This window comes from Cherax quadricarinatus, chromosome 74 (assembly GCF_038502225.1).
Source record: "Cherax quadricarinatus isolate ZL_2023a chromosome 74, ASM3850222v1, whole genome shotgun sequence".
NCBI lineage: Eukaryota > Metazoa > Arthropoda > Malacostraca > Decapoda > Parastacidae > Cherax > Cherax quadricarinatus.
In genome coordinates, this window is record NC_091365.1 from 5456993 (window position 1) to 5483995 (window position 27003).

General features: G+C 38.4%; 1 protein-coding gene across 4 annotated transcripts in view; it reads left to right on the forward strand.

Moving 5' to 3' along the window:
• Positions 1-27003, forward strand: part of jing (AE binding protein 2 jing) — a 263347-nt gene that overhangs the window by 205884 nt on the left and 30460 nt on the right. For all 4 annotated transcript variants that reach the window (XM_070100720.1, XM_070100721.1, XM_070100722.1 and 1 more), the window contains one exon: positions 7104-7234. In XM_070100720.1, coding sequence (XP_069956821.1) covers positions 7104-7234 — 131 coding nt within the window. The remainder of the gene's footprint in view (positions 1-7103; positions 7235-27003) is intronic.

The following is a 27003-nucleotide window of genomic DNA, read 5'->3' on the forward strand; positions in this document are numbered from 1 at the left end:
AAATGGTGGAGCAGATGAATTAGTCCTCAGCCTGTAATACCTGTTTGAGTCCTTACTATAGATTTTTTACAGTGTTAAGGGATTACGTTGGTTTAGATATACTATGTGTTAAATTTTTTGAATTTTTTGGGGAGTATATGAAGAAGTTTGTAGTTTATAAATTAAATTTAAGATGTTATTGAGAGAAAAGTTGTAAATTTTGTATCACACTTCCTTTGCAAAGCCAGTAAGTATAAATCTTTCTCCTAACATATTTACACTCATTTGAGAGGTGTGATACAGACTTCAGGAGCAAAATTTCTAAAACAAAATTAGAAACTTCTAATTGGAAACCAGATTTTTATCAGTGAAGCTTCTCAGTTTCATCATTGTCATGAACACTTGTCTTTTCTTGATCACTCCATATGTCTTCTGTATTTCTCTTGTTTCCTACCATCTGCTTTACCCCTTGTATATGCTTCCTGAGGTTTTACTACTCTTTCCACGCATTGTTGTTGCTCATAGTAAGGAAGTGGCATTTTTTCACGCTTGTTGACCTGATCTGCTGGTGGAATATTGCATCAGATGTTTCAAGTGCTTGCTGAAGTCTTTAATGCTTGATAGCAGTTGGCATGAATTTGCCCTTTCTTGAAAAGAAAAAGACAGCTAGATGAAATTGTAGTATGTACATACATAAATTCAGAGTGTGGAAATTAGGAGAAGATGTGGAGTTAATAAAAGTATTAGTCAGAGGGCTGAAGAGGGGTTGTTGAGGCGGTTTGATCATTTAGTGAGAATGGATCAAAGTAGAATGACATGGAGAGCATTTAAATCTGTAGGAGAAGGAAGGCAGGGTAGGGGTTGTCCTCGAAAAGGTTGGAAGGAAGGGGTAAGGGAGGTTTTGTGGGTGAGGGGCTTGAACTTCCAGCAGGTGTGCATGAGCGTGTTCGATAGGAGTGAATGGAGACGAATGGTATTTGGGACCTGATGATCTGTTGGAGTGTGAGCAGGGTAATATTTAGTGAAGGGATTCAGGGAAACCGGTTATTTTTATATAGCTGGACTTGAGTCCTGGAAATGGGAAGTACAATGCATGCACTCTAAAGGAGGGGTTTCCAGATATTAGCAGTTTGGAGGGATATGTTGTGTATCTTTATACGTATATGCTTCTAAACTGTTGTGTTCTGAGCACCTCTGCAAAAACAGTGATTATGTGTGAGTGAGGTGAAAGTGTTGAATGATGATGAAAGTATTTTCTTTTTGGGGATTTTCTTTCTTTTTGGGTCACCCTGCCTCGGTGGGAGACGGCTGACTTGCTGAAAAAAAAAAATACATAAATAGAAGACAAAAAACAGTAGTTATTAAAGACAAATTTTTCATTTTAAGATTTGCCCATCTGTATTTAGAAAAATTAAAAATACAGAAAGTTCTAAAGGAATTGCTGTAGAACTACAATGCATCTTGAAGAAGAATCTCTAATTACATTAAAAGAAAATTATACAGTGTAATATTTTTGGATAGTAGTTTTTTAAAATAGTTTACAATTAAAATGTACTGTATATAATTTGTTTTATTATGGTTTGTGGGGTAAACTTGTGCTCATCAACTGGATTAATTTATGATACTATTTATGGAAGATGAATTTTAAGAGTAAGAAATGTGTTTCATCCAGCCATATATTTGCTACACCAACATTTTGTGTTACATTATATAGATCATACAAAAATTATTTTTGTTATTATTCGAAAAATAATAACATACAGTTCTCCATTATATAAAAAAATAATAATATACAGTTCTTTATTATATAAAAAATAATAACATACAGTACTCCATTATATAAAAAATAATAACATACAGTTCTCCATTATATAAAAATAATAGTGTTGAATGACGATGAAAGTATTTTCTTTTTGGGGATTTTCTTTCTTTTCGGGTCACCTGTCTTGGTGGGATATGGTCGACTTGTTGGAAAAAAAAAAAAAAGCATACAGTACTTCATTTATAAAAATGCTGATTTTTTACATTATTTTTTATTATGATATTAAATGGGAACACATGAATATAAGAAGAGAATATTCTTGTCGTCAAGGAGAAATGACAAAACTACAATACAGTACTTATCTTCAATGAAGGAAAAATGGATTTTGTGCCTTAATATCTGGTGATACACTACGATACACTAGGTCTCCTACTCCTGTATTATGCAGCCTTCATGTGCTCTATATTGTCCTTTCCATGCAGTAACCAGGGTTAATGTGCTAGACTAGCTTTTCTCCATTGGTAAATGATTGTTAGTCATAATTCCAGCTAGGCAACATCATAAATCCTGCCAGCAGAGCCTCCACCTGCAGCCGCTGATTAAGCTTTTTTTTTTTTTTTTTTTTTTTTAGGCAAGGAAATCTTGCATGATGAAAGAATTTTTCTTTGTCAAGAGTAAGTAATTTACTCCAGGCTAAGAAGGTAGGACCCTTAAAACTGGTCATAGGTAAGTTTTCACTTGCAATCACACAAGAGGGACCAGAACTGGAGGCGGTGTGTTTATGACTAGAGGTAGAGTTAATAAGCCATAAGGTAAAAGGGGCATGCAAAATTATGAGAGCCATAGCTTTGAAATTCGGTTTGCAAATTTCTGAGCTCTAGTGCTATACCTGATCACTATCACAAATACACTTTTTTTTTTTGTAACACTGGCCATCTCCCACCGAAGTATAGTGACCTGAAAAAGAAGAAACATTTTCACCATCACTCGCTCCATCACTGTCTTGCCAGAGGTCCCAATACTACAATTTATAACTGCAAATATCCCCTCCCCTCCTTCAGAGTGCAGGCACTGTACTTTCCACCTCTAGTAATCCATTTTTAAGTGCTGTATATTCTGTATATATAACTTATTACAAAGGTAACACTGTAGTCCAACTCACAAGAGACAGACGTGTTAAGAGGCCTGAAAGGATGCAGGCTAATAAAAAGCTTGAACCCATAGCTATGGGAGGAGGATCTATTGGCAGGCTTCATGAAGTTGCCTAGCTGAAATTGTGACTAATAAATGCCACGTGACAAGCAAGTCTGGCAGAGTAACCATTTGTTATTGAGTAGACTGTAGAGCTGTATCATTGTAGGTCTGTATAATACAGTAGATGAGTGGGAGACCAAGAGTATCTTAGGGGGGATCATTGAATCTCGCAAATTACAAAAAAAAAAAAAAAACTTGTGCTGTACTTGTGTTTATTTCTATCACTGATTAAAATGTCTGATAGACCTAATTTATTATGTTGATTTGATTATATGATACTACAGAGAGTGAAGAATAAAAGTTACAGTACCATGACTGGAACATGTCAAAACTTACCCACAATTTGGAGAGGAAACTTTAGATGATATTTTGGTCTGTAATTGGTTTGTATATCTAGGGTATGTTATGTGCTATTCATGTACTGTACTGTAGCAAGATAAGATGTATTGTGTGTGCTTCAGCTTTGAAGTATTTAAGTACAGTAAGTAGATGAGGGTGGTTCCTCGTAAGTGAAATTAAAGAGTACAGGAATGATAAATTCAGGAATATATCAGATGTCCTTGGTCATCATAGCTCCTTAAAAATTATAATTTAATTAACATAATAATGTACAGTAATTTATTAGTATATTTGAAACTGCTTAAATTAATTTACATCACAATCTTTAGAAAAAATAATTCATCAAAAGTTGGGAGATGTCAGTGACACACACGAACACTCCACTGTAATATACGTATTTTGCAGTTTTAGTTAATTAACAGATTTAAAAATTTACATTGTGTTTATCTCAAAATGTTGCAACATGGACGATTAATTTATTAAATATATATATAATTTTTGCTGTAAGCAAGCATAATTTTTTCTTTTACGTTTTACTTTTTCTTAACGGTTTGTTTTATATGAGATTTGGTTATCAAGGTTTACAGATGTCTATATTTTATAACTTGAACTTTTAAAAAAATACATTTTTTAGGGCTCAAAAAATATTGGAATAAAAAAGAAGGTTTATTTAGAACAGTCCTCCACCTTCTTTAATTAGTTGGGGTAATTGAATCTTGACTGTATGTATTGTCTCATAAGTTATTGAGGAAATTCTAGCATGGTTATTAACCCTTAAACTGTCCAAACGTAGATCTACATTTGCACGCGTAGCGCTCCAGACGTAGATCAATGTTTTATTTTCATTCCTTCAAATTTGGCAGAATAGGCTTGAGTCACCTAGACTTGAAGGAATGGGTCTGTGCACTCAGTGTGCACACTATTAAAAAATCTGAGAGCACTTAGTACCTTGTGGGAGCACCAGTTCAATTGAGCGCCAGCTAGAGCAAATAGTGTGGCAAACACCAGGGAGTCACTGATGCCATGTCACATTAACACTCCCATTTTAAGAGGAAAGTAAAAATAGGTTAGATAAATACATGAGTGAATGTGGGTGGGTGTGAGTTGGACCTGACTAGCCTGTGCTACTAGGTCTGATGTCATGCTCCTTCCTTCAATGGATGTGACCTGACTAGGTGGGTAATTGGTCTAAGCCAGGGCAGGGAGGGTGACATGTGCCTGCCTTGCATGGGCCAGTAGGCCTGCTGCAGTGTTCCTTCTTTCTTATGTTCTTATGTATTTGGCAGGCTTCCCAGCTGGCTTGCTTTGACTGTCTCTGGCTCTCTGTCTATATCTCTATCTGTCTATATCTCTGTCTATATCTCTGTCTATATATCTGTCTATCTATATCTTTATCTATCTATATCTCTGTCTATCTATATCTCTGTCTCACATGTACACATAAGTACAGTTATTATACATAGTGTAAATTACCTAGGATAATCCAAAAATTCCAGGCAAAGATAGACACAGATAGATAGATAGACAGACAGACAGAAACGTGTTTGTGTGTATCAGTGAAAACAAATAAAGCCAGGGTTCCCCCGAGCACCCATTTATCAGATGTCACTGAGCTGATAACAGATGTCATAACACGATTCTTCAAGGAGAGTGATATACATATACTCCAGGCAGACAGAAAGACAGATAAGCAGAGACAGACAGACAGGCAGGCAGATAGAAAGGAAGACAGATAGACAGGCAGATAGATAAACAGACAGATAAATAGACAGAGAGACAAGACATGTTTGTGTATAACAGTGATAACAAATACAGTGAGAGTTAGCTGAAGCAGTGGGCATTTATCAAATGTCACTGAGCTGTCAACAGTATAGGGATGCCTTTCATAACACCATGCTTCAAGGTATACCCCAGGGTATCTAAAACATTGCTGGAACCTATAAATACTTTGTATATATTTCTAGACAATAGTAAATAACCCAGGCAGGTGTAAATGTTCACCTGTCAATGTGATTGTGACTATTTGAGCACTATTTCAGTATCTAATATTAGTGTCAGAACAAAGATCGGTTGTGAAATTACAAGAACTACTATAAATTGTAATTATCAGAACATAAAAAATATATAAATTAAAATAAAAATGAGAAAAAAAGGTATATCGGCAACACTTCTGCAAGCGGCAGGAGTCAATGTTGCCGTCAGGTGAGCATCCAGAGCCAACTTCACGGTCTTATATATCAGTAAGTACTGACCCTAAAATTTTTTTTTTAATCCTATAAAATGTAGAAAAATGTGCTCTTCATTTTAAGAGAGAGAATTTTTTTTTTAATTTTTCAAAATATTCGGAGCACTATGCGAGTGAACGTAGTTCTATGTTTGGACAGTTTAAGGGTTAAGTTTGTATGTGATACAGGACTATGATGGTAAATAATGATTATACTGAAGATTTTTCTTAGGCACCATTTATTTTTTTCAGCAGTGGAAATATTATCTTTTAATATTAGCAGAGAATCTTAAGGTGCCTTCTTTGCAATTGGAGCTCCTTCCTTGTTCTTGAGGAGTTTGGGCATGTGCTAGAGTTTTCACCACTTTCAGATGTTAGAGACTATTTTTAAGAGCACTTAAAACATCTTTTAAAAAGTTCTACCTGTTGATTTAGCTGTGACATGTGACATAATGGTTAGCTACTAGCACTGAGAGGTAAGAATATGTGGATTGGGTAAGAATTATCTCTTTAATCACAAAACAAGCGGAAAAGAAGAGAAATGATGCACAGATTATATATACAAGAAAGGCTAAAGAGAGAGAGAACAACAAAGCAGCAGTACCTGTTGCAATGCAATACCAAAGAAAAGAATATTTTTGAGAGGATGGGGCTTTTCACGTTCCCCATCACAACTCATCTGTGTATAACTACTAGAGTCAGTTGCAGCAGTTAATACCTGGCAATAAACTGACAGTTTTTTAAATACAATAGGAATCATTGGTAAAATAATTCTCACTGTTGAAATTCATATTTTGGCAAGAAATTAGTATGCAAAAACTGTTTCAGAATTCTCTCTTCCCATACAGCATCTCTGCAAGAGTTGGTCTTCGTTTCAATCACCTTTGGCTATGTAAAATTGCTCAAAGCTCTCTAGTTCTTGTGTATGGTATATACTGTACATAGTTACATTGTTGTGTAACAGAATATTCATTCTAGAAAGATTAGGTTTCATTACTTGATACTTTTTTTCACTGGTTTTGAATGTTAAGATGGCATGGACTGTAATAAGATGTGCTGTTACAGCACCCTGATCATACCTTTATCTTGAACATTAACTTTCATTATGAAAGTACAGTGTAATTATGAATTATACAGTGTAATTATGAATTATACAGTGTAATTATGAATTATACAGTATAATTATGAATTATACAGTGTAATTATGAATTATACAGTGTAATTATGAATTATACAGTGTAATTATGAATTATACAGTGTAATTATGAATTATACAGTATAATTATGAATTATACAGTGTAATTATGAATTATACAGTGTAATTATGAATTATACAGTGTAATTATGAATTATACAGTATAATTATGAATTACACTGTACTTTCATTATGAAAGTAGTGTAATTCATTTGTAATACAGTATTTTTGTAGTATATTTTGTAGGCTTGAAATGAATTGCAGAGAATATGTTATGCAGTAATTCATATTGAACTCTTGACTTTATACTCCAGTTTTGAGTCTGGTATTTATGACAGGTGTTATTTCAGCTGCCCGTATGTTCGACATGTTTGATGTTGGTGTGATGGAGTGTGTTCGATGGAGACTTACGTGTGTTACACAAATACAAAATGGAGGTACTACGCAAGCTTCAGGTCAGAACTTCACACTGAGACCCCAGGTAAATGCTGTGTGAAGATGTGCATGTAAATTAATTGTAAATGTAACACATTGATCCATTGTGAGATCTCTTGCATGGCAAAGACACAAGTATTCAGAACAGCTCTTTAACTGAACAGTACTGTATTTTACTCTATTTAAGAGGGAAACAGGGACACATGCAAGTAAAGATTTGCTTACATTCTTGTGTCTTCACTCCTATACCTGTTAGTATTATGTCCTCCAACCAGATCTCTTGCATGTTATTCATTTGCATTCTCAAATTCTTGGTCATTAAGATGCCAGGTCTGAGTAATGAATAACGGTTGATATAGCAGCAATACATGATCAGTATTACTTGTGCTCATCATTTTCTGTAATTTATTTATATACAGTAATGTATTTGTTATCCCTACCTTAAAACAAAGTGGAAAATAAAAAGTCTTCTTCAGTTTCACACAGTGATATTCTGGGACCCAAGTTATCATAAGTTTGAGAGGTCAAATATGTTTAAAATGTATTTTATTTTTTTCACGTAAGATTGAAAATATATGACTCACGAAATCGTAATGACACGATTGCAAACAAACCATACCCCGGCCGGGATTGAACCCGCGGTCAGAGAGTCTTAAAACTCCAGAGACTCTCTGACCGCGGGTTCAATCCCGGCCGGGGTATGGTTTGATTGAAAATATATGCATGTAAGTGAAAGCTTTGTATTTAGATTTCTATGCAGGCAAAGGTGTAAGGATAAAATAATAATCTAACTAAAATGCATTTCATGCAATATGCTTGTTTGATTTTAATATAGTTTATTATATATTTACATTTATACTAGATTATCACATTAAGAATTTACCAAGACATTTTCATTTTTGATTTCTGTGCTAGATATGAAAACGTTATATCTTTAGTAACACACACACAGTCACAATTATGTACACAGATCAGACTATTTAACAGAAACACTACAGCCTTCACTACGTTTGCCAATCAGATTAATTTAATCATTAAAAATTTACAAAATAGATATTTCGGGAGCAAAGCAATTATTTTTTTTTCCCTAATGATAAACTATTTTTTTTTTCTTTCAATGAACGTGATACTTAGGGCAGATAAGTTTTCTTGCAACATTATTGTCTGCAGTTTATTCTTGATGTACAGTACAAAATTTTCTTTGCAAAAATGATCTTTCTCGTGAGTAGTTTGTTTATATTTGATGATGACTTGATCAATGTCTTGGTGTTCAAGTATCCCCTGTCTGAAATAAAATCATTGAGTTTCATCAGGAATCTTATGCTTTCATTTAGCTGTTTTTCTGAGGTATTGTATCTATAGTAATCCAGAATTTAATTTTGGTTATAACATTGCCTTTTTCTTCAAGTTAGTTTTAGATGCGTTCATAGTAAGGGTAAATGATTTCATCCAAAAATTTGTTTCTTGGAAAAAACCTTCTCTAAGCATTAGGTTTGCAACCATCAGTAATTTTTTTTTTTTCATTCTTTTTCCATTTATAGTGAAGCCTCCATATTCATAGAGATTACATCCTTGGAGACCCTTCCAGTGCATTGACACCAAGAAAGTACAGTGAACCCCCGCATAACAATGTTATTTCAATCCAGAAGTCTGTTTGGGTGCCGTTATAGACCGAATTTGTTCCCATAAGAAATATTGTGGATTAGATTAGTCTATTTCAGACCCCAAAAATACACCTACAAAAGCACTTACAAAAATACACTTACATAATTGGTCGAGTTGGGAGCTGATCGTTATGCGGGGGTCCACTGTACTCTTGAATGCCTAAAGCTGGGATATGTTTTTATTCCCAATTTCATAAGACAATCTTTACTAAAAACAATTGATCTTACCACACATCGATGGTGTATTGCTACTCAGGCACTGTTGATGTTAGGTTTGGATTATGTGTGTTGCTGTTGATTACAGTTTATGCACCCGACCTGGCACAAGTAGGCAGGGATCAGGTGTCACCTGATCTGGCATAGGAGGAAGGGGTCATGTGTGACCTGATCTGGCTTAATTGGCCTGGGGTCAGGTGTGGCATGACCTAGAAACAACAGAGTAAAATCACTTTATAATTAAATCATTATTTCTATACAGCACAATTAACACAGAAAATATCCAAATATTTTACTTTTCCAACTCTTCTTCTTCAACGCACTGGCCGTTTCCCACTGAGGCAGGGTGGCCCAAACAGAAAAACATAAGTCTCTCTTTTTAACTTTAGTAATGTATACAGGAGAAGGGGTTACTGGCCCATTGCTCCCAGCATGTTAATCGCCTCTTACAACACGCATGGCTTACGGAGGAAGAATTCTGTTCCACTTCCCCATGGAGATAAAAGGAAATAAACAAGAATATGAGAAGTTTTTACAAAGTAGAAGTGATGCAAGGAGGGAAGAGTATATGGAGAAAAAGAGAGAAGTTAAGAGAGTGGTGAAGCAATGTAAAAAGAGAGCAAATGAGAGAGTGGGTGAGATGTTATCAACAAATTTTGTTGAAAATAAGAAAAAGTTTTGGAGTGAGATTAACAAGTTAAGAAAGCCTAGAGAACAAATGGATTTGTCAGTTAAAAATAGGAGAGGAGAGTTATTAAATGGAGAGTTAGAGGTATTGGGAAGATGGAAGGAATATTTTGAGGAATTGTTAAATGTTGATGAAGATAGGGAAGCTGTGATTTCGTGTATAGGGCAAGGAGGAATAACATCTTGTAGGAGTGAGGAAGAGCCAGTTGTGAGTGTGGGGGAAGTTCGTGAGGCAGTAGGTAAAATGAAAGGGGGTAAGGCAGCCGGGATTGATGGGATAAAGATAGAAATGTTAAAAGCAGGTGGGGATATAGTTTTGGAGTGGTTGGTGCAATTATTTAATAAATGTATGGAAGAGGGTAAGGTACCTAGGGATTGGCAGAGAGCATGCATAGTTCCTTTGTATAAAGGCAAAGGGGATAAAAGAGAGTGCAAAAATTATAGGGGGATAAGTCTGTTGAGTGTACCTGGTAAAGTGTATGGTAGAGTTATAATTGAAAGAATTAAGAGTAAGACGGAGAATAGGATAGCAGATGAACAAGGAGGCTTTAGGGAAGGTAGGGGGTGTGTGGACCAGGTGTTTACAGTGAAACATATAAGTGAACAGTATTTAGATAAGGCTAAAGAGGTCTTTGTGGCATTTATGGATTTGGAAAAGGCGTATGACAGGGTGGATAGGGGGGCAATGTGGCAGATGTTGCAAGTGTATGGTGTAGGAGGTAGGTTACTGAAAGCAGTGAAGAGTTTTTACAAGGATAGTGAGGCTCAAGTTAGAGTATGTAGGAAAGAGGGAAATTTTTTCCCAGTAAAAGTAGGCCTTAGACAAGGATGTGTGATGTCACCGTGGTTGTTTAATATATTTATAGATGGGGTTGTAAGAGAAGTAAATGCGAGGGTCTTGGCAAGAGGCGTGGAGTTAAAAGATAAAGAATCACACACAAAGTGGGAGTTGTCACAGCTGCTCTTTGCTGATGACACTGTGCTCTTGGGAGATTCTGAAGAGAAGTTGCAGAGATTGGTGGATGAATTTGGTAGGGTGTGCAAAAGAAGAAAATTAAAGGTGAATACAGGAAAGAGTAAGGTTATGAGGATAACAAAAAGATTAGGTGATGAAAGATTGAATATCAGATTGGAGGGAGAGAGTATGGAGGAGGTGAACGTATTCAGATATTTGGGAGTGGACGTGTCAGCGGATGGGTCTATGAAAGATGAGGTGAATCATAGAATTGATGAGGGAAAAAGAGTGAGTGGTGCACTTAGGAGTCTGTGGAGACAAAGAACTTTGTCCTTGGAGGCAAAGAGGGGAATGTATGAGAGTATAGTTTTACCAACGCTCTTATATGGGTGTGAAGCGTGGGTGATGAATGTTGCAGCGAGGAGAAGGCTGGAGGCAGTGGAGATGTCATGTCTGAGGGCAATGTGTGGTGTGAATATAATGCAGAGAATTCGTAGTTTGGAAGTTAGGAGGAGGTGCGGGATTACCAAAACTGTTGTCCAGAGGGCTGAGGAAGGGTTGTTGAGGTGGTTCGGACATGTAGAGAGAATGGAGCGAAACAGAATGACTTCAAGAGTGTATCAGTCTGTAGTGGAAGGAAGGCGGGGTAGGGGTCGGCCTAGGAAGGGTTGGAGGGAGGGGGTAAAGGAGGTTTTGTGTGCGAGGGGCTTGGACTTCCAGCAGGCATGCGTGAGCGTGTTTGATAGGAGTGAATGGAGACAAATGGTTTTTAATACTTGACGTGCTGTTGGAGTGTGAGCAAAGTAACATTTATGAAGGGATTCAGGGAAACCGGCAGGCCGGACTTGAGTCCTGGAGATGGGAAGTACAGTGCCTGCACTCTGAAGGAGGGGTGTTAATGTTGCAGTTTAAAAACTGTAGTGTAAAGCACCCTTCTGGCAAGACAGTGATGGAGTGAATGATGGTGAAAGTTTTTCTTTTTCGGGCCACCCTGCCTTGGTGGGAATCGGCCGGTGTGATAAAAAAAAAAAAAAAAAAGAACTAGTAAGAAAATAGAAGAAAGCCCAGTGTGTGTGTGTACTCACCTAGTTGTACTCACCTAGTTGAGGTTGCGGGGGTCGAGTCCGAGCTCCTGGCCCTGCCTCTTCACTGATCGCTACTAGGTCACTCTCCCTGAGCCGTGAGCTTTATCATACCTCTGCTTAAAGCTATGTATGGATCCTGCCTCCACTACATCGCTTCCCAAACTATTCCACTTACTGACTACTCTGTGGCTGAAGAAATACTTCCTAACATCCCTGTGATTCATCTGTGTCTTCAGCTTCCAACTGTGTCCCCTTGTTACTGTGTCCAATCTCTGGAACATCCTGTCTTTGTCCACCTTGTCAATTCCTCGTAGTATTTTGTATGTCGTCATCATGTCCCCCCTATCTCTCCTGTTCTCCAGTGTCGTCAGGTTGATTTCCCTTAACCTCTCCTCGTAGGACATACCTCTTAGCTCTGGGACTAGTCTTGTTGCAAACCTTTGCACTTTCTCTAGTTTCTTCACGTGCTTGGCTAGGTGTGGGTTCCAAACTGGTGCCACATACTCCAATATGGGCCTAACGTACACGGTGTACAGGGTCCTGAATGATTCCTTATTAAGATGTCGGAATGCTGTTCTGAGGTTTGCTAGGCGCCCATATGCTGCAGCAGTTATTTGGTTGATGTGCGCTTCAGGAGATGTGCCTGGTGTTATACTCACCCCAAGATCTTTTTCCTTGAGTGAGGTTTGTAGTCTCTGACCCCCTAGACTGTACTCCGTCTGCGGCCTTCTTTGCCCTTCCCCAATCTTCATGACTTTGCACTTGGTGGGATTGAACTCCAGGAGCCAATTGCTGGACCAGGTCTGCAGCCTGTCCAGATCCCTTTGTAGTTCTGCCTGGTCTTCGATCGAGTGAATTCTTCTCATCAACTTCACGTCATCTGCAAACAGGGACACCTCAGAGTCTATTCCTTCCATCATGTCGTTCACAAATACCAGAAACAGCACTGGTCCTAGGACTGACCCCTGCGGGACCCCGCTGGTCACAGGTGCCCACTCTGACACCTCGCCACGTACCATGACTCGCTGCTGTCTTCCTGACAAGTATTCCCTGATCCATTGTAGTGCCTTCCCTGTTATCCCTGCTTGGTCCTCCAGTTTTTGCACCAATCTCTTGTGTGGAACTGTGTCAAACGCCTTCTTGCAGTCCAAGAAAATGCAATCCACCCACCCCTCTCTCTCTTGTCTTACTGCTGTCACCATGTCATAGAACTCCAGTAGGTTTGTGACACAGGATTTCCCGTCCCTGAAACCATGTTGGCTGCTGTTGATGAGATCGTTCCTTTCTAGGTGTTCCACCACTCTTCTCCTGATAATCTTCTCCATGATTTTGCATACTATACATGTCAGTGACACTGGTCTGTAGTTTAATGCTTCATGTCTGTCTCCTTTTTTAAAGATTGGGACTACATTTGCTGTCTTCCATGCCTCAGGCAGTCTCCCTGTTTCGATAGATGTATTGAATATTGTTGTTAGGGGTACACATAGCGCCTCTGCTCCCTCTCTCAATACCCATGGGGAGATGTTATCTGGCCCCATTGCCTTTGAGGTATCTAGCTCACTCAGAAGCCTCTTCACTTCTTCCTCGGTTGTGTGCACTGTGTCCAGCACTTGGTGGTGTGCCCCACCTCTCCGTCTTTCTGGAGTCCCTTCTGTCTCCTCTGTGAACACTTCTTTGAATCTCTTGTTGAGTTCTTCACATACTTCACGGTCATTTCTTGTTGTCTCTCCTCCTTCCTTCCTTAGCCTGATTACCTGGTCCTTGACTGTTGTTTTCCTCCTGATGTGGCTGTACAACAGTTTCGGGTCAGATTTGGCTTTCGCTGCTGTGTGTGTGTGTGTGTGTGTGCGTGCGTGCGTGCGTGCGTGCGTGCGTGCGTGCGTGCATGCGTGCGTGCGTGCGTGCGTGCGTGCGTGCGTGCGTGCATGCATGTGCGCTTGTACATGCACGTGTAGTGTGACCTAAGTGCAAGTAGAAATAGCAAGACTTACCTGAAATCTTGCATGTATATGAGACAGAAAAAAGGTACCAGCAATCCTGCCATCACGTAAAACAATGACAGGCTTTTCTTTTACGCTCACTTGGCAGGATGGTAGTATCTCTCTGGGTGGCTGCTGTCTACCAACCTACTACCTATAACTTTTCAGACTTTCATATGTAAAAAACTGTGCATTTGGTTAAAAAGAATAATCGAGAAATTAATAGGAAATTGAATCATAAATCTTATACGATAAAATGAACGTGTAAAGTAGACTAGAGATATATCGGATATTTGCATCTGCACCTGCAGAAAATCTGCACAATTTCTTACATCTGCATCTGCATCTGCATTTTGCTGTAAACAGATTTCCGCATATACATCCACATCCGCAAAATAAGTAAGGTATCCTCATACACATCCGCATCCGCGGATATCTAAATTTTCACATACGATACATCTCTACTGCCTAGTAGAGATGTATTGGATATTTGCATCTGCATCTGCAGAACATCCACACAATTTCTTACATCTGCATCCGCATTTTACCGTAAACAGATATCCACATATGCATCCGCATTCACAAAATAAGTAAGGCATCCTCATACACATCAGGAGATATCTAAATTTTCACATCCAGTACATCTCTAGAGTAGACCCATAAAGGTTCTGCAACAGTGTGAGAAGCAGAATCTTTTGTGCATGACCCCTTTAGTAAATTACTGATGATAGCTAATAAGGATGGAGTTAACATGGAGGTTTCATTGTTTACATGCTGATAATCTAAATCAGGCAGGTTTATTGCAGTCTCTTTAAATATTTAACATTTAATCAAAAAGTTGAATAAAATACAAAGTTTTGTATCAAGGGCTATCTGTGCATTGTAGCACTGAATGGCCCATACAGTGATTTTTATTTTGTTTAATAATAATAATAATAATAATAATAATAATAATAATAATTAATAATAATAATATGCAACACCTTGCATTGCCTAGTTCCTTGCTAATTATGTTAAACTGATTCAAAGAGCATCTCTTCTTGTATCAACTCTTCTGTTATCACCATGACAATGATTAAGTGCATCAACAATTATACTATATCATTTTGTAGCTACAGTAACCCTTGTATGGACCTTCTGTCTTGTATCAGAAAGACTTGATATGAAGGAATCAAACCCACCATAATTATAGGGTGTAAAATCAAGCTCTGGTTTGTCACTTCATTCTTTACCAGTAAATGAGTCACCATTTGACGATGGCCCATGTCAGGACATTGCTTCCTATTTCCTGATGAACAAAGCGCTACTCTCAAAATTTGTTGTAGTACTGCCCAGCAATTTCTCGAGGCAGAAAAAGAACGTCCATATTTGTTTTGCGGTTAAAAAAATTAATTGTAGCCAGGCAGCAATCATCTGCAGCATGGCCAACAAGGTTCAGTGAATGTCCAGCACATGTAATATAAGTACACCGAGCTTACTTTCAAAGATTTTGCTGCATTCCATTATATTGTTCTGCCATAATAGCTGCAATTTCAAATTACTGTCCTCTGCATTTAATAAAATTAACTATTTTGTTCTCATTTCAAAATTTTCTAAAAACGGAAATTGCTCAATGGTACAAATAAGGATATAAAGGTGGTCCATTGGTCCTGGTGAAGATAATGGTGATGAGGGTGAGCAATATAAGAGTGATTTTTTTGGAGGATGGAGGTGAATTTTGTGGTGTAGGTGAAATAGATTTTGTGGTGTGGCCTTTTAAGTGGCTGTGATATAGGTAAAGGCTGCCTCTTGATCCAAGGAATTGGAGGCTACTCTTCCCTTCCTTGGCTCAGTCCTGGTGAAGTTCTGTTCCCCAAGCACTGTATGGATTTATCACTTTCCTGTGACTAAAATAATTGCCATTCCTGAGGTGGTGACTAAGGTGGTGGTTGTGAAAAGTAAAACTCAGACGTCTAAATTCATTCAGTATATACATACCTTTACTTTCTTATGTGCTTCTTAATAGTTCTTATCCTTTAATTTTTCCTTTCCAACCTTGGTGGCCTAGTCTGAGACTGAGTCATAAGAAAATAATTCCCAGAACCACTTACAGGTGACTGGAGTCAGAAGGGGTGCTTCTGAATGTATTGCAGTGGGGGTTTTGGAAAGGGTTGAACAGGATTTGACAAAAAATTGTATACTGGGCACCCGCTTGGCTGAAAGTGGAAGGGGCTAGTAGATTTTCTTGCACTGTAAGGTTGAAAAACAAACCTTGACCTCTCTTCAATTTGATGCTGTGCTCCATCACCAGATCTATCTAAAAAATTGTTATGAATAAAATTGCTAATAGCTAACTTTGCTCTTGCTTTTCTTAAGTAATAATGTAGGGGACAGTGCTGTTAGTTTTTATGTTTAGATTTTTGCATTCAGTAAAAAAATATTATATGGTTTTTCCCATTTCTTGAAGGCCTCTTTTTCCTCCATCTGATAAAAGTGTTTAGTTTCTTCTCTCTCTGTTAATTTGTTTTTCTTTTTTATTCTGTCCTTTGATATATGGTATACAAAATAGCTCAACAACTCTCCTTATTTTTGAGTCATCTCTACTGTATTTATTTCTGTTTGATCTCTTAAATCTTTATCAGTGGAATGTGTTTTATGCAATCTGTATGCATTCAGCTTTTTCTGTTATTGCTCTTGGGTTAGAGTGCTCTGGGGGGGTTTTCAGGGTATGTGGGATTGGAAACTATCCTTAACCTTATATTCACTAATAATAATTTTTTGATATGGATCTTACCGGTGTTGAACACTTGCATAGACGCCAGACCTGAGCATCCCGGTACAAATTGTCATGAGGGTGTTTTTCAGAGCATTAAACTTCAGTAAATATCATATAACTGGGAACAAATAAATGACACATTTACTGAAATATCCTGAGAAGATAGTATGAGTAACATGGATGCAAGCCAGTACAAGTGCAGACTCGTAACATAAAAAATGTAAATTAGTGTTTGTTTTGCTGTTGTGACTTAAAAGTTCTGTCATAGCCTATCACATTCCAAACCTAACAATATTGACATAGTTTATAGGTTACTCTTAGCCATCACATGCTTAGTGATAATATTTTTTTATTTTTTATTATTAACACACTGGCCGATTCCCACCAAGGCAGGGTGGCCCGAAAAAGAAAAACTTTCACCATCATTCACTCCATCACTGTCTTGCCAGAAGGGTGCTTTACACTATAGTTTAGTGATAATGCCACTGCAAAACAGAGGCATGAAAGTTAGTTTTATATAACAGTTTAAATGTAGTGAAGAATCAATAAAGCAAACTTGTAAATGTGTAAATACTTGCATGTATAATAAAAATAATAAAGGAATGTGCACTAGATTTGAGAGTGAATGACAATCAAGTTAACTTACGTAGGTGAGAAAGGTACATCATAATTTACACCTGGAAAATCCTGGAGGGAATGATCCCAAACTAGCATATTGAAATCATTCCATATAAAAACAAGAGAATTGGCAAATGGTGCAGAGTACCCCTAATAGAAAGCTGGGGCATGATGAGTACACTAGGGAAGAATTCAGTGAGTGTCAGAAGTCCCCAACTTTTCAATGCCCTCCCTTCATGCTTAAAGGAGTATTTCCAGAAAATTTCTGGCAGTAACAGTCTGGTTGATCCTACTGTGATCCACTGGAGGCCTGGTCTGTCACCAGGCTAGGGAAGCCATGGCTCCCTGGAAGCATCCTTCAGGTATGTTGAAGACTTGCAGCAGGCCATCAGCAGTAACAGCCTGGTTCACCAGTTTTAGGCCTATCTGTGCCTTATTTCTATTGTGTTGAATGGAAAAAAGACTGGAAACTTGACAGGACCAGTCTGGTACTAACAGCCTGACTGATCAGAGATTGGGTCATGATCAGTAAATGGAAGATCAAGCTCTTGCCACTCCTGCTGAATGACCCACATGGGTTTAGTACTTCACAAAATACAATGCAATACCTTAAGGATGAGGGACAAGGTGACATAGTTGGGAATTGAAGACAAAGGTGACTCATAGGGATGTTAGGAAGTACTGTACCGGACTCCTTTTGTCTTAGGGTTGTTGACAAGTGGAGAGCATTGGATGAGGAAATGGTGAAGGAAAATGTAATACACAGTTCAAAAGTAGCTATGATGAAGAACAAGAAACTAGTAACTAATCAAAGTACAGTAAAACCTTTCATTATCAGACTAATAGGGAAAAAGTTTCTTCAATAATGCCAGTTGTCGGCAATTTCTGAATTATGAAAGTAATATATCATGATCGTCCCGTTGACTTCTAAAGTAGTGGACTTGGTCAGTTGATGCAGAAGATAACTGGACACTAAATAGGTATTGTATCCTGTAATGTTTTAGTTACCTTTTCATGGTGGAAAGATGAGGTGTAAACTGCTGTAATCAAGGAGCTATAAAACTCTACTAGTGAAAATAATGTATAGAGCTGAGAAGATGTGGAAGGCTGAAAAGATGTAAAGGGTTAAGAAGAGCCATTCAATTTTATTTGGTACCACTACTTGCTTTAGAAGCCATTCTCAATTGCAGTTTATTGAATATGATGATAAAATCTCACAAAATGCACTAAATCCAGGGAAAAATTAGAGACTAAATGATGAGCATATGCATGAGCGAGAACAATAAACTGGTGCTGGTTGCCTACAGCCTGCAGAATAAAGAAAATGGACAGGTCCTGGATGTGGCTGCAATGACCCCTATTGGACAAATTCCAGAGTTAACAGATTAGCCCAATACTTCAGAAGACAGTTGGACTATCATTATGAACAAAATGTAGAATTATGGATTTTTTTTTTATTTTGTCTGATAATTAGAATGTTTGTCGGGCCAATTTTTTGTCCAGAATTGCTGAAATCCCTTAATGAGAGGTTTTACTGTAGGCCTAAGAGGAGGATTCTAGAGAGCTAAGAGACTACCCCCTCACAAACACAACTCAGCATGTGCACACATGAGTGCTGACCTTGTTCCCAGTTATATTCCATTTTTTACATTGGCATATTGTTACCACCTGTATAAATCCAGTGCAGTTAATGATCTTGAAGGAATCACACTGAACACAGTCATGTTACAATCAAAATTTTGTACATTTCTTTGTTGTTGTCAGGGATGTTCCGTCTTTCTTAGGCAAGGGTAATGTCTCAGGCCTGTTGTCCTACAAAATGTATATATACAAATCTAATCTCTTGAAAGGATGTTTAGAGCAGATACAGGCATTACAATATGAGAAGAAGTGTAAGGTCTAACTGATATTGGGAAGAGGTCTACCAGTTGTCTTCTTATTGAAGGTGCAGGGGATCATTGCCCCTGTCCTAGATCAGGTCTTCTGGTTAGCAGGCCTCTCCCAAGCCCCTGGCAACAACTTATTTTTTATTGGGGATGAACCATCGTGATATTACTACTGAGGAGGTGTTTGCGGCGGCGGCAACAGTGGTCATGGTCGTGGAGGCGGTAGTGGTTGTGGCAGCAGCGATGGTCGCGGGGAGTGCTGGCGGCGGCAACATTGTGGCGGTACTGGCAGCGGTGGGGACGACAGTAGTGCCAGTGGCGATGATGATGCTGACGACGACGACGACGACGACGATTATTATTATTATTATTATTATTAATAATTTTGTACACCAAAATTTAGTACAATTGTGAAGTTTGGGAGTGTTTGGATGAAGAAATTTATAATGCCCACAGTATGCACAGCATTTTTGGACAGTAGATAAAAATTAAACAAGTTAAGTTCTCAAAGAAATTCTTAATCTGGATTTTATTATTGTATAGATCTTGCAAATATGTTTTTTTTTAATGGAAACCTTTGCAATTCCATCTACCTCCTCCTCCCCCTATTTTGTTTTTTGAATCAGGAGAATCCTTTTGAGCTTGTAATTCATATGCTGTTATTGGTGTTTTCTGTTGTGAATTTTGCTCTGTGATTGTTTGGTTTAAGGGCCTTGAAGAATCTGTGTTTCATTGGAGCTTGCATTGCATGCTTGGCAGTACATTTTGGTTAGAGAAACTTGACAGTAATTTGGTTATGGTTGGTGGTATGGTTGGTATTTTTTCTTGACTTTTTTAGAACGTTAGGTATTTACATATTTTTCCATTGTCTAGGACACTTGCACCAAATTATCATACATGTTTAGTACAAGAAAAATGTGAAGTAAGATGCTTCTTAAACAACACTTACTGTATAGAGAAAATGCATATAGAAATGGAGGAGATTCATATCTAGTAGATTTTCTTTCACATGCTAGCTGTTCTGGAGGGGAATCTATACTTAAACTGTTTTATTCCTAGACCTGCTGCTGGGGCTTGTTATTCTAATTTAATATTAATTACTCTTAGCCATCCCAATTTATTGCAACCATCATATCATTTGTTACAACTTGTTCCATGTGTGACTTTATGATGGTAAGTACTGTAGTTTTAATCCTAGGGTAATCTACCTGGGATGCTCTGCATAATTGTGGGCATTTGTAATTATTCCACAGACAAGCTGTTAACCCAGCTTTTTAAGATGTGTATACTTTAAAAAAATTATTATTATTAATATTAATTCTGGCGTCAGTGCTTGAGTGCTAGAGAGAGAGAGAGCGCTTGTGATGTAGAGCTGGTGGTGCTTTATTAGTAATTAGAGTGTTTGATAGTGATAATATCATTCAATAATGTTTAAAGAATTCCCCTCTAAATTTAAAATGACTGTTTTTTGTCATTTGTAAGGAGCAGTTTGTTTAAAATTTGGAATTTATATGTTTTACTCTAGCTTTTATAATAAATTTTACTTGACCTAAATTGCAGAATTACTTTTAAATTTTCTATCTTTGCTTTAAATTATATGCTTCATAATACCTGATGAAGGTTCTTACTGTTATAGCTCTTTGTAAAATGTTAGATCACAGTTTTATGACAATTTTATAACCATTTATGAAAAGCCATATGAACTTGAGTATCTAGACACAGGTGTGCCACTAGGGGAAATCTCCCTAATTTTTTTTTTTTTTTAGATTTAATTTCATATGCACCAACCACTCCAAAACTATATCCCCACCTGCTTTTAACATTTCTATCTTTATCCCATCAATCCCGGCTGCCTTACCCCCTTTCATTTTACCTACTGCCTCACGAACTTCCCCCACACTCACAACTGGCTCTTCCTCACTCCTACAAGATGTTATTCCTCCTTGCCCTATACACGAAATCACAGCTTCCCTATCTTCATCAACATTTAACAATTCCTCAAAATATTCCTTCCATCTTCCCAATACCTCTAACTCTCCATTTAATAACTCTCCTCTCCTATTTTTAACTGACAAATCCATTTGTTCTCTAGGCTTCCTTAGCTTGTTAATCTCACTCCAAAACTTTTTCTTATTTTCAACAAAATTTGTTGATAACATCTCACCCAGTCTCTCATTTGCTCTCTTTTTACATTGCTTCACCACTCTCTTAACCTCTCTCTTTTTCTCCATATACTCTTCCCTCCTTGCATCACTTCTACTTTGTAAAAACTTCTCATATGCTAACTTTTTCTCCCTTACTACTCTCTTTACATCATCATTCCACCAATCGCTCCTCTTCCCTCCCGCACCCACTTTCCTGTAACCACAAACTTCTGCTGAACACTCTAACACTACATTTTTAAACCTACCCCATACCTCTTCGGCCCCATTGCCTATGCTCTCATTAGCCCATCTATCCTCCAATAGCTGTTTATATCTTTCCCTAACTGCCTCCTCTTTTAGTTTATAAACCTTCACCTTTCTCTTCCCTGATGCTTCTATTCTCCTTGTATCCCATCTACCTTTTACTCTCAGTGTAGCTACAACTAGAAAGTGATCTGATATATCTGTGGCCCCTCTATAAACATGTACATCCTGAAGTCTACTCAACAGTCTTTTATCTACCAATGCATAATCCAACAAACTACTGTCATTTCGCCCTACATCATATCTTGTATACTTATTTATCCTCTTTTTCTTAAAATATGTATTACCTATAACTAAACCCCTTTCTATACAAAGTTCAATCAAAGGGCTCCCATTATCATTTACACCTGGCACCCCAAACTTACCTACCACACCCTCTCTAAAAGTTTCTCCTACTTTAGCATTCAGGTCCCCTACCACAATTACTCTCTCACTTGGTTCAAAGGCTCCTATACATTCGCTTAACATCTCCCAAAATCTCTCTCTCTCTCCTCTGCATTCCTCTCTTCTCCAGGTGCATACACGCTTATTATGACCCACTTCTCGCATCCAACCTTTACTTTAATCCACATAATTCTTGCATTTACACATTCATATTCTCTTTTCTCCTTCCATAACTGATCATTCAACATTACTGCTACCCCTTCCTTTGCTCTAACTCTCTCAGATACTCCAGATTTAATCCCATTTATTTCCCCCCACCGAAACTCCCCTACCCCCTTCAGCTTTGTTTCGCTTAGGGCCAGGACATCCAACTTCTTTTCATTCATAACATCAGCAATCATCTGTTTCTTGTCATCTGCACTACATCCACGCACATTCAAGCATCCCAGTTTTATAAAGTTTTTCTTCTTCTCTTTTTTAGTAAATGTCTACAGGAGAAGGGGTTACTAGCCCATTGCTCTCGGCATTTTAGTCGCCTCATACAACACACATGGCTTACGGAGGAAAGATTCTTTTCCACTTCCCCATGGACAATAGAAGAAATAAAGAAGAACAAGAGCTATGTAGAAAAAGGAGAAAAACCTAGATGTATGTATATATATATGCATGTGCGTGTCTGTGAAGTGTGACCAAAGTGTAAGTTGGAGTAGCAAGATATCCCTGTTATCTAGCGTGTTTATGAGACAGAAAAAGACACCAGCAATCCTACCATCATGCAAAACAGTTACAGGTTTCTGTTTCACAGTCATCTGGCAGGACGGTAGTACTTCCCTGGGTGGTTGCTGTCTACCAACCTACTACCTACCTATTTATTCATACCCTGTAAATATGACGAACTTCAATACTGTATTTTTTTTTTTTATTAACACATCGGCCGTTTCCCACCAAGGCAGGGTGGCCCACAAAAAAAACTTTCACCATCATTCACTCCATCACTGTCTTGCCAGAGGCATGCTTACACTACAGTTATAAAACTGCAACATTAACACGCCTCCTTCAGAGTGAGAGCACTGTACTTCCCATCTCCAGGAATCAAGTCTGGCCTGCCGGTTTCCCTGAATCCCTTCATAAATGTTACCTTGCTTACACTCCAACAGCACATCAAGTCCTAAAAACCATTTGTCTCCATTAGCTCCTATCTTACACACTCACGCATGCTTGCAGGAAGTCCAAGCCCCTCGCACACAAAACCTTCTTTACTCCCTCCCTCCAACCTTTCCTAGGCCAACCCCTACCCTGCCTTCCCTCCACTACAGATTTATACACTCTCGAAGTCATTCTATTTTATTTCATCCTCTCTACATGTCCAAACAAACTCAGTAACCCCTCCTCAGCCCTCTGGATCATAGTTTTGGTAATCCCACACCTCCTCATAATCTCCAAACTACGGATTCTCTCCATTACATTCACACCACACATTGCCCTCAGACATGACATCTCCACTGATTCCAGCCTTCTCCATGTTGCAACGTTCACAACCCATGCCTTACACTCATACAAGAGCGTTGGTATAACTATACTCTCATACATTCCCCTCCTTGCTTTCATGGATAAAGTTCATCTCCACAGACTCCTCAGTGCACCACTCACCTTGTTCCCCTTGTCGTTCTATGACGAGGGGAACAAGACCCATCTGCTGACATGTCCGCTCCCAAATATCTGAACACATACACCTCCTCCATACTCTTTCCCTCCAATCTGATATCCAATCTTCCATTACCTAATTTTTTTGTTATCTTCATCACCTTACTCTTGTCTTTATTCAATTTTAATTTTCTTCTTTTACATACCCTACCAAACTCATCCACCAACCTCTACAACTTCTCATCCGAATCTCCCAAAAGCACAGTGTCATCAGCAAAGAGCAACTGTGACAACTCCCACTTTGTGTTAGATTTTTTATCTTTTAACCCCCACATCTCTTGCCAAAACCCATGCATTCACTTCTCTTACCACCGCATCTATAAATATATTGAGCAACCATGGTAACATCACACATCCTCGTCTGAGGCCTACTTTTACTGGGAAATAATACTGTACTGTACCTTAATTGCAATTCTGCATAGCATTATCAAACTAGGCCTGTCATATAAAATAAATCTGCAGAAAATGTATTCTGTTTGACATTTAATACAAAAGGGGGCTGCACTACACACACAAGCATTGAGTCAGTACCATTTTTAATCATAGGAAAGATCAGGAATTATCTGAAAACCTCATGTAAAATAAAAATCTCCACAAATCTGTAAAAAATCTTCAAATTACTGGGAACACCTCACAAGTCCTAAATATGTTCTCATTAGAGCAGAGGAGACATGACAACATACTGGAGTGAGAGGTATGGGAGGAAGTGTAAAAATCGACCGCAGGCTAGTCGCAGTATTGTTATTTGCTTAAAAACCACTCGTTCGTGGATGCATTTATATTTTATTTTTTATTAACACTTTGACTGTTTCCCACAGAGGCAGGGTGACCCAAAAAAGAAATACTTTCACCATCATTCACACTATCACTGTCTTGCCAGAAGCGTGCAGATATGACAGTTTAGACGTCCCTCTAAACAGCAAATATCCCAAACTGCTCCTTTAGAGGGCAGGCATTGTACTTCCCTCCTCCAGTCCAGCTAATTGGCTTCCCTGAATCCCTTCACAAAATATTATCTTGCCCTTGCTCCAACAGCTCATCAGGTCCCAAAAATCATTTGTCTCCACTCTTATCTAATGTACTCAGACACCTCTCTCCAATTTGGAGGAACGTCTGCACTGTAGTATCTACATTCATCCGACAAGACAGTGATAGAGTGAATGATAGTGAAAGTGTTTCTTTTTCAGGTCACCCTACCTTGGTGGGAGATGGCTGATGTGTTAAAACAAATTATTTATGCTTAGTACTTCACAAATGAGCAAAATTATTTACAAACATTATCTCTCAGTTCAGAACTGGATTCAAACTTGCACACTGCATCTAAGTACAGAGTACTTTTGCCACACAGCCAGACCCCAGATAAGCTTGGACACCTAGCCAAAGGTAGGCATTATATCCCATGCCCCAAGACACCAGGCTTGTGTTAAGTTATTTCACCAAATCCTTCCACATGCACTAAACTTCAAAAGAGATTTTAGAATACTTAACACATTATAAATGAGTGAAATTATTTACAAACATTATCTCTCAGTCCAGAACAGGATTTGAACCTGCGCACTCTGCATCAAAGCACACAGTACTCTCGCCACACAGCCTGGTGTGCCTGGCCCACACCATCACACTCTCACTAAGCCACTTGATCTCTCATAACAAATGCTGCATAAGTTGGACACAACTAATGTAAGTGTTAAAATGTTTCATTATTTACCAAAAAAGAATATTAAATTTTTTAACCCTTTCTATGATCGTCACGTACATCTGTGCTATTGATACCAGGGTCCCTTGCGTAGATGTATGTTTTGAGCACCGTTGCCTTAGATAAGCTGTGAGAAGTAAATTTTGGCTTAGATATGCTAGAAGGGGTCTGTGCAGTGAGTGTGCACTGTATAAAAAAAAATCCTGCCTCATGCAGTGAATGATTAAGGCAAAACTCTGACTTTGTGTTTGGTTTAAAATGGCAACTTTGAGGTGTTTTTTAGGATGGTTGTTATTGTTTTATTGGCTGTTTCTGGGTATTATTTGATAGAATGGAAGATAAACTACTGAAACTGAAATGATTTTGGATGGTTTTGAGACCAGAAGTAGCCTGAAATTGAGCTCAAATTAGCAGAAATATTCGATTTTTGACAATTTTCCTGAGGATGGGAAAGCCTCCCTTACACCCTCTGGCATGTTTTATGGATTTTTGATATGTCTCATTCAATTATTGGGACACTGGTTATATTTTGTCTGATATTTTGTTTGATGATGAATTCAAAATGAAAGGCAAGTGTAATATAGGAGAGGCCTGGGGATGTGATTAATGATCAAAGGAAATGTTGTAATGCCTGGAATGGCTAGTGTTTATTTTGAACTCTTATTTTTAAATTGGAGTGAATTTAGTTTTGTGTAATATTCGCCAAAATACTGCCCTCTGTGCAATTTATAAAGTGCACAGTAAGCATACTAGCCAAATAGTTAAGAATTTCATCAAATGGAGCAGTGGAATTGACTACAATAGGACTCAAAGTGGGTGACATCACCAGTGTGTAAATTGTGCCCAGACCGTTAACTTTTAGTCTGCATAATTCCATAATTTTTCCATCAAATTTCATACTTTTGGTGTCATTATCTTCAGAAAACCATTCTCTGCTATTTCGTGTGGACAACGAGAACAGTATTATTTTTTTTGGGGGGGGGCCTAGTCAGTGAAAGGGTTAAGTGTGTGTGAGACTATATCTAGGTAGCTTGTTCAAACACAGTGTGTCTGTCTCCCTTATTCCACTTTAAGAATCATAAGAAAATAGAGATGCTGTATCATGTTATCATTAACAGTCATATCTACAACTAATTATGATAAGTAAATGCAAAGAGGCAAAGAGGGGAATGTATGAGAGTATAGTTTTACCAACGCTCTTATATGGGTGTGAAGCGTTGGTGATGAATGTTGCAGCGAGGAGAAGGCTGGAGGCAGTGGAGATGTCATGTCTGAGGGCAATGTGTGGTGTGAATATAATGCAGAGAATTCGTAGTTTGGAAGTTAGGAGGAGGTGCGGGATTACCAAAACTGTTGTCCAGAGGGCTGAGGAAGGGTTGTTGAGGTGGTTCGGACATGTAGAGAGAATGGAGCGAAACAGAATGACTTCAAGAGTGTATCAGTCTGTAGTGGAAGGAAGGCGGGGTAGGGGTCGGCCTAGGAAGGGTTGGAGGGAGGGGGTAAAGGAGGTTTTGTGTGCGAGGGGCTTGGACTTCCAGCAGGCATGCGTGAGCGTGTTTGATAGGAGTGAATGGAGACAAATGGTTTTTAATACTTGACGTGCTGTTGGAGTGTGAGCAAAGTAACATTTATGAAGGGATTCAGGGAAACCGGCAGGCCGGACTTGAGTCCTGGAGATGGGAAGTACAGTGCCTGCACTCTGAAGGAGGGGTGTTAAT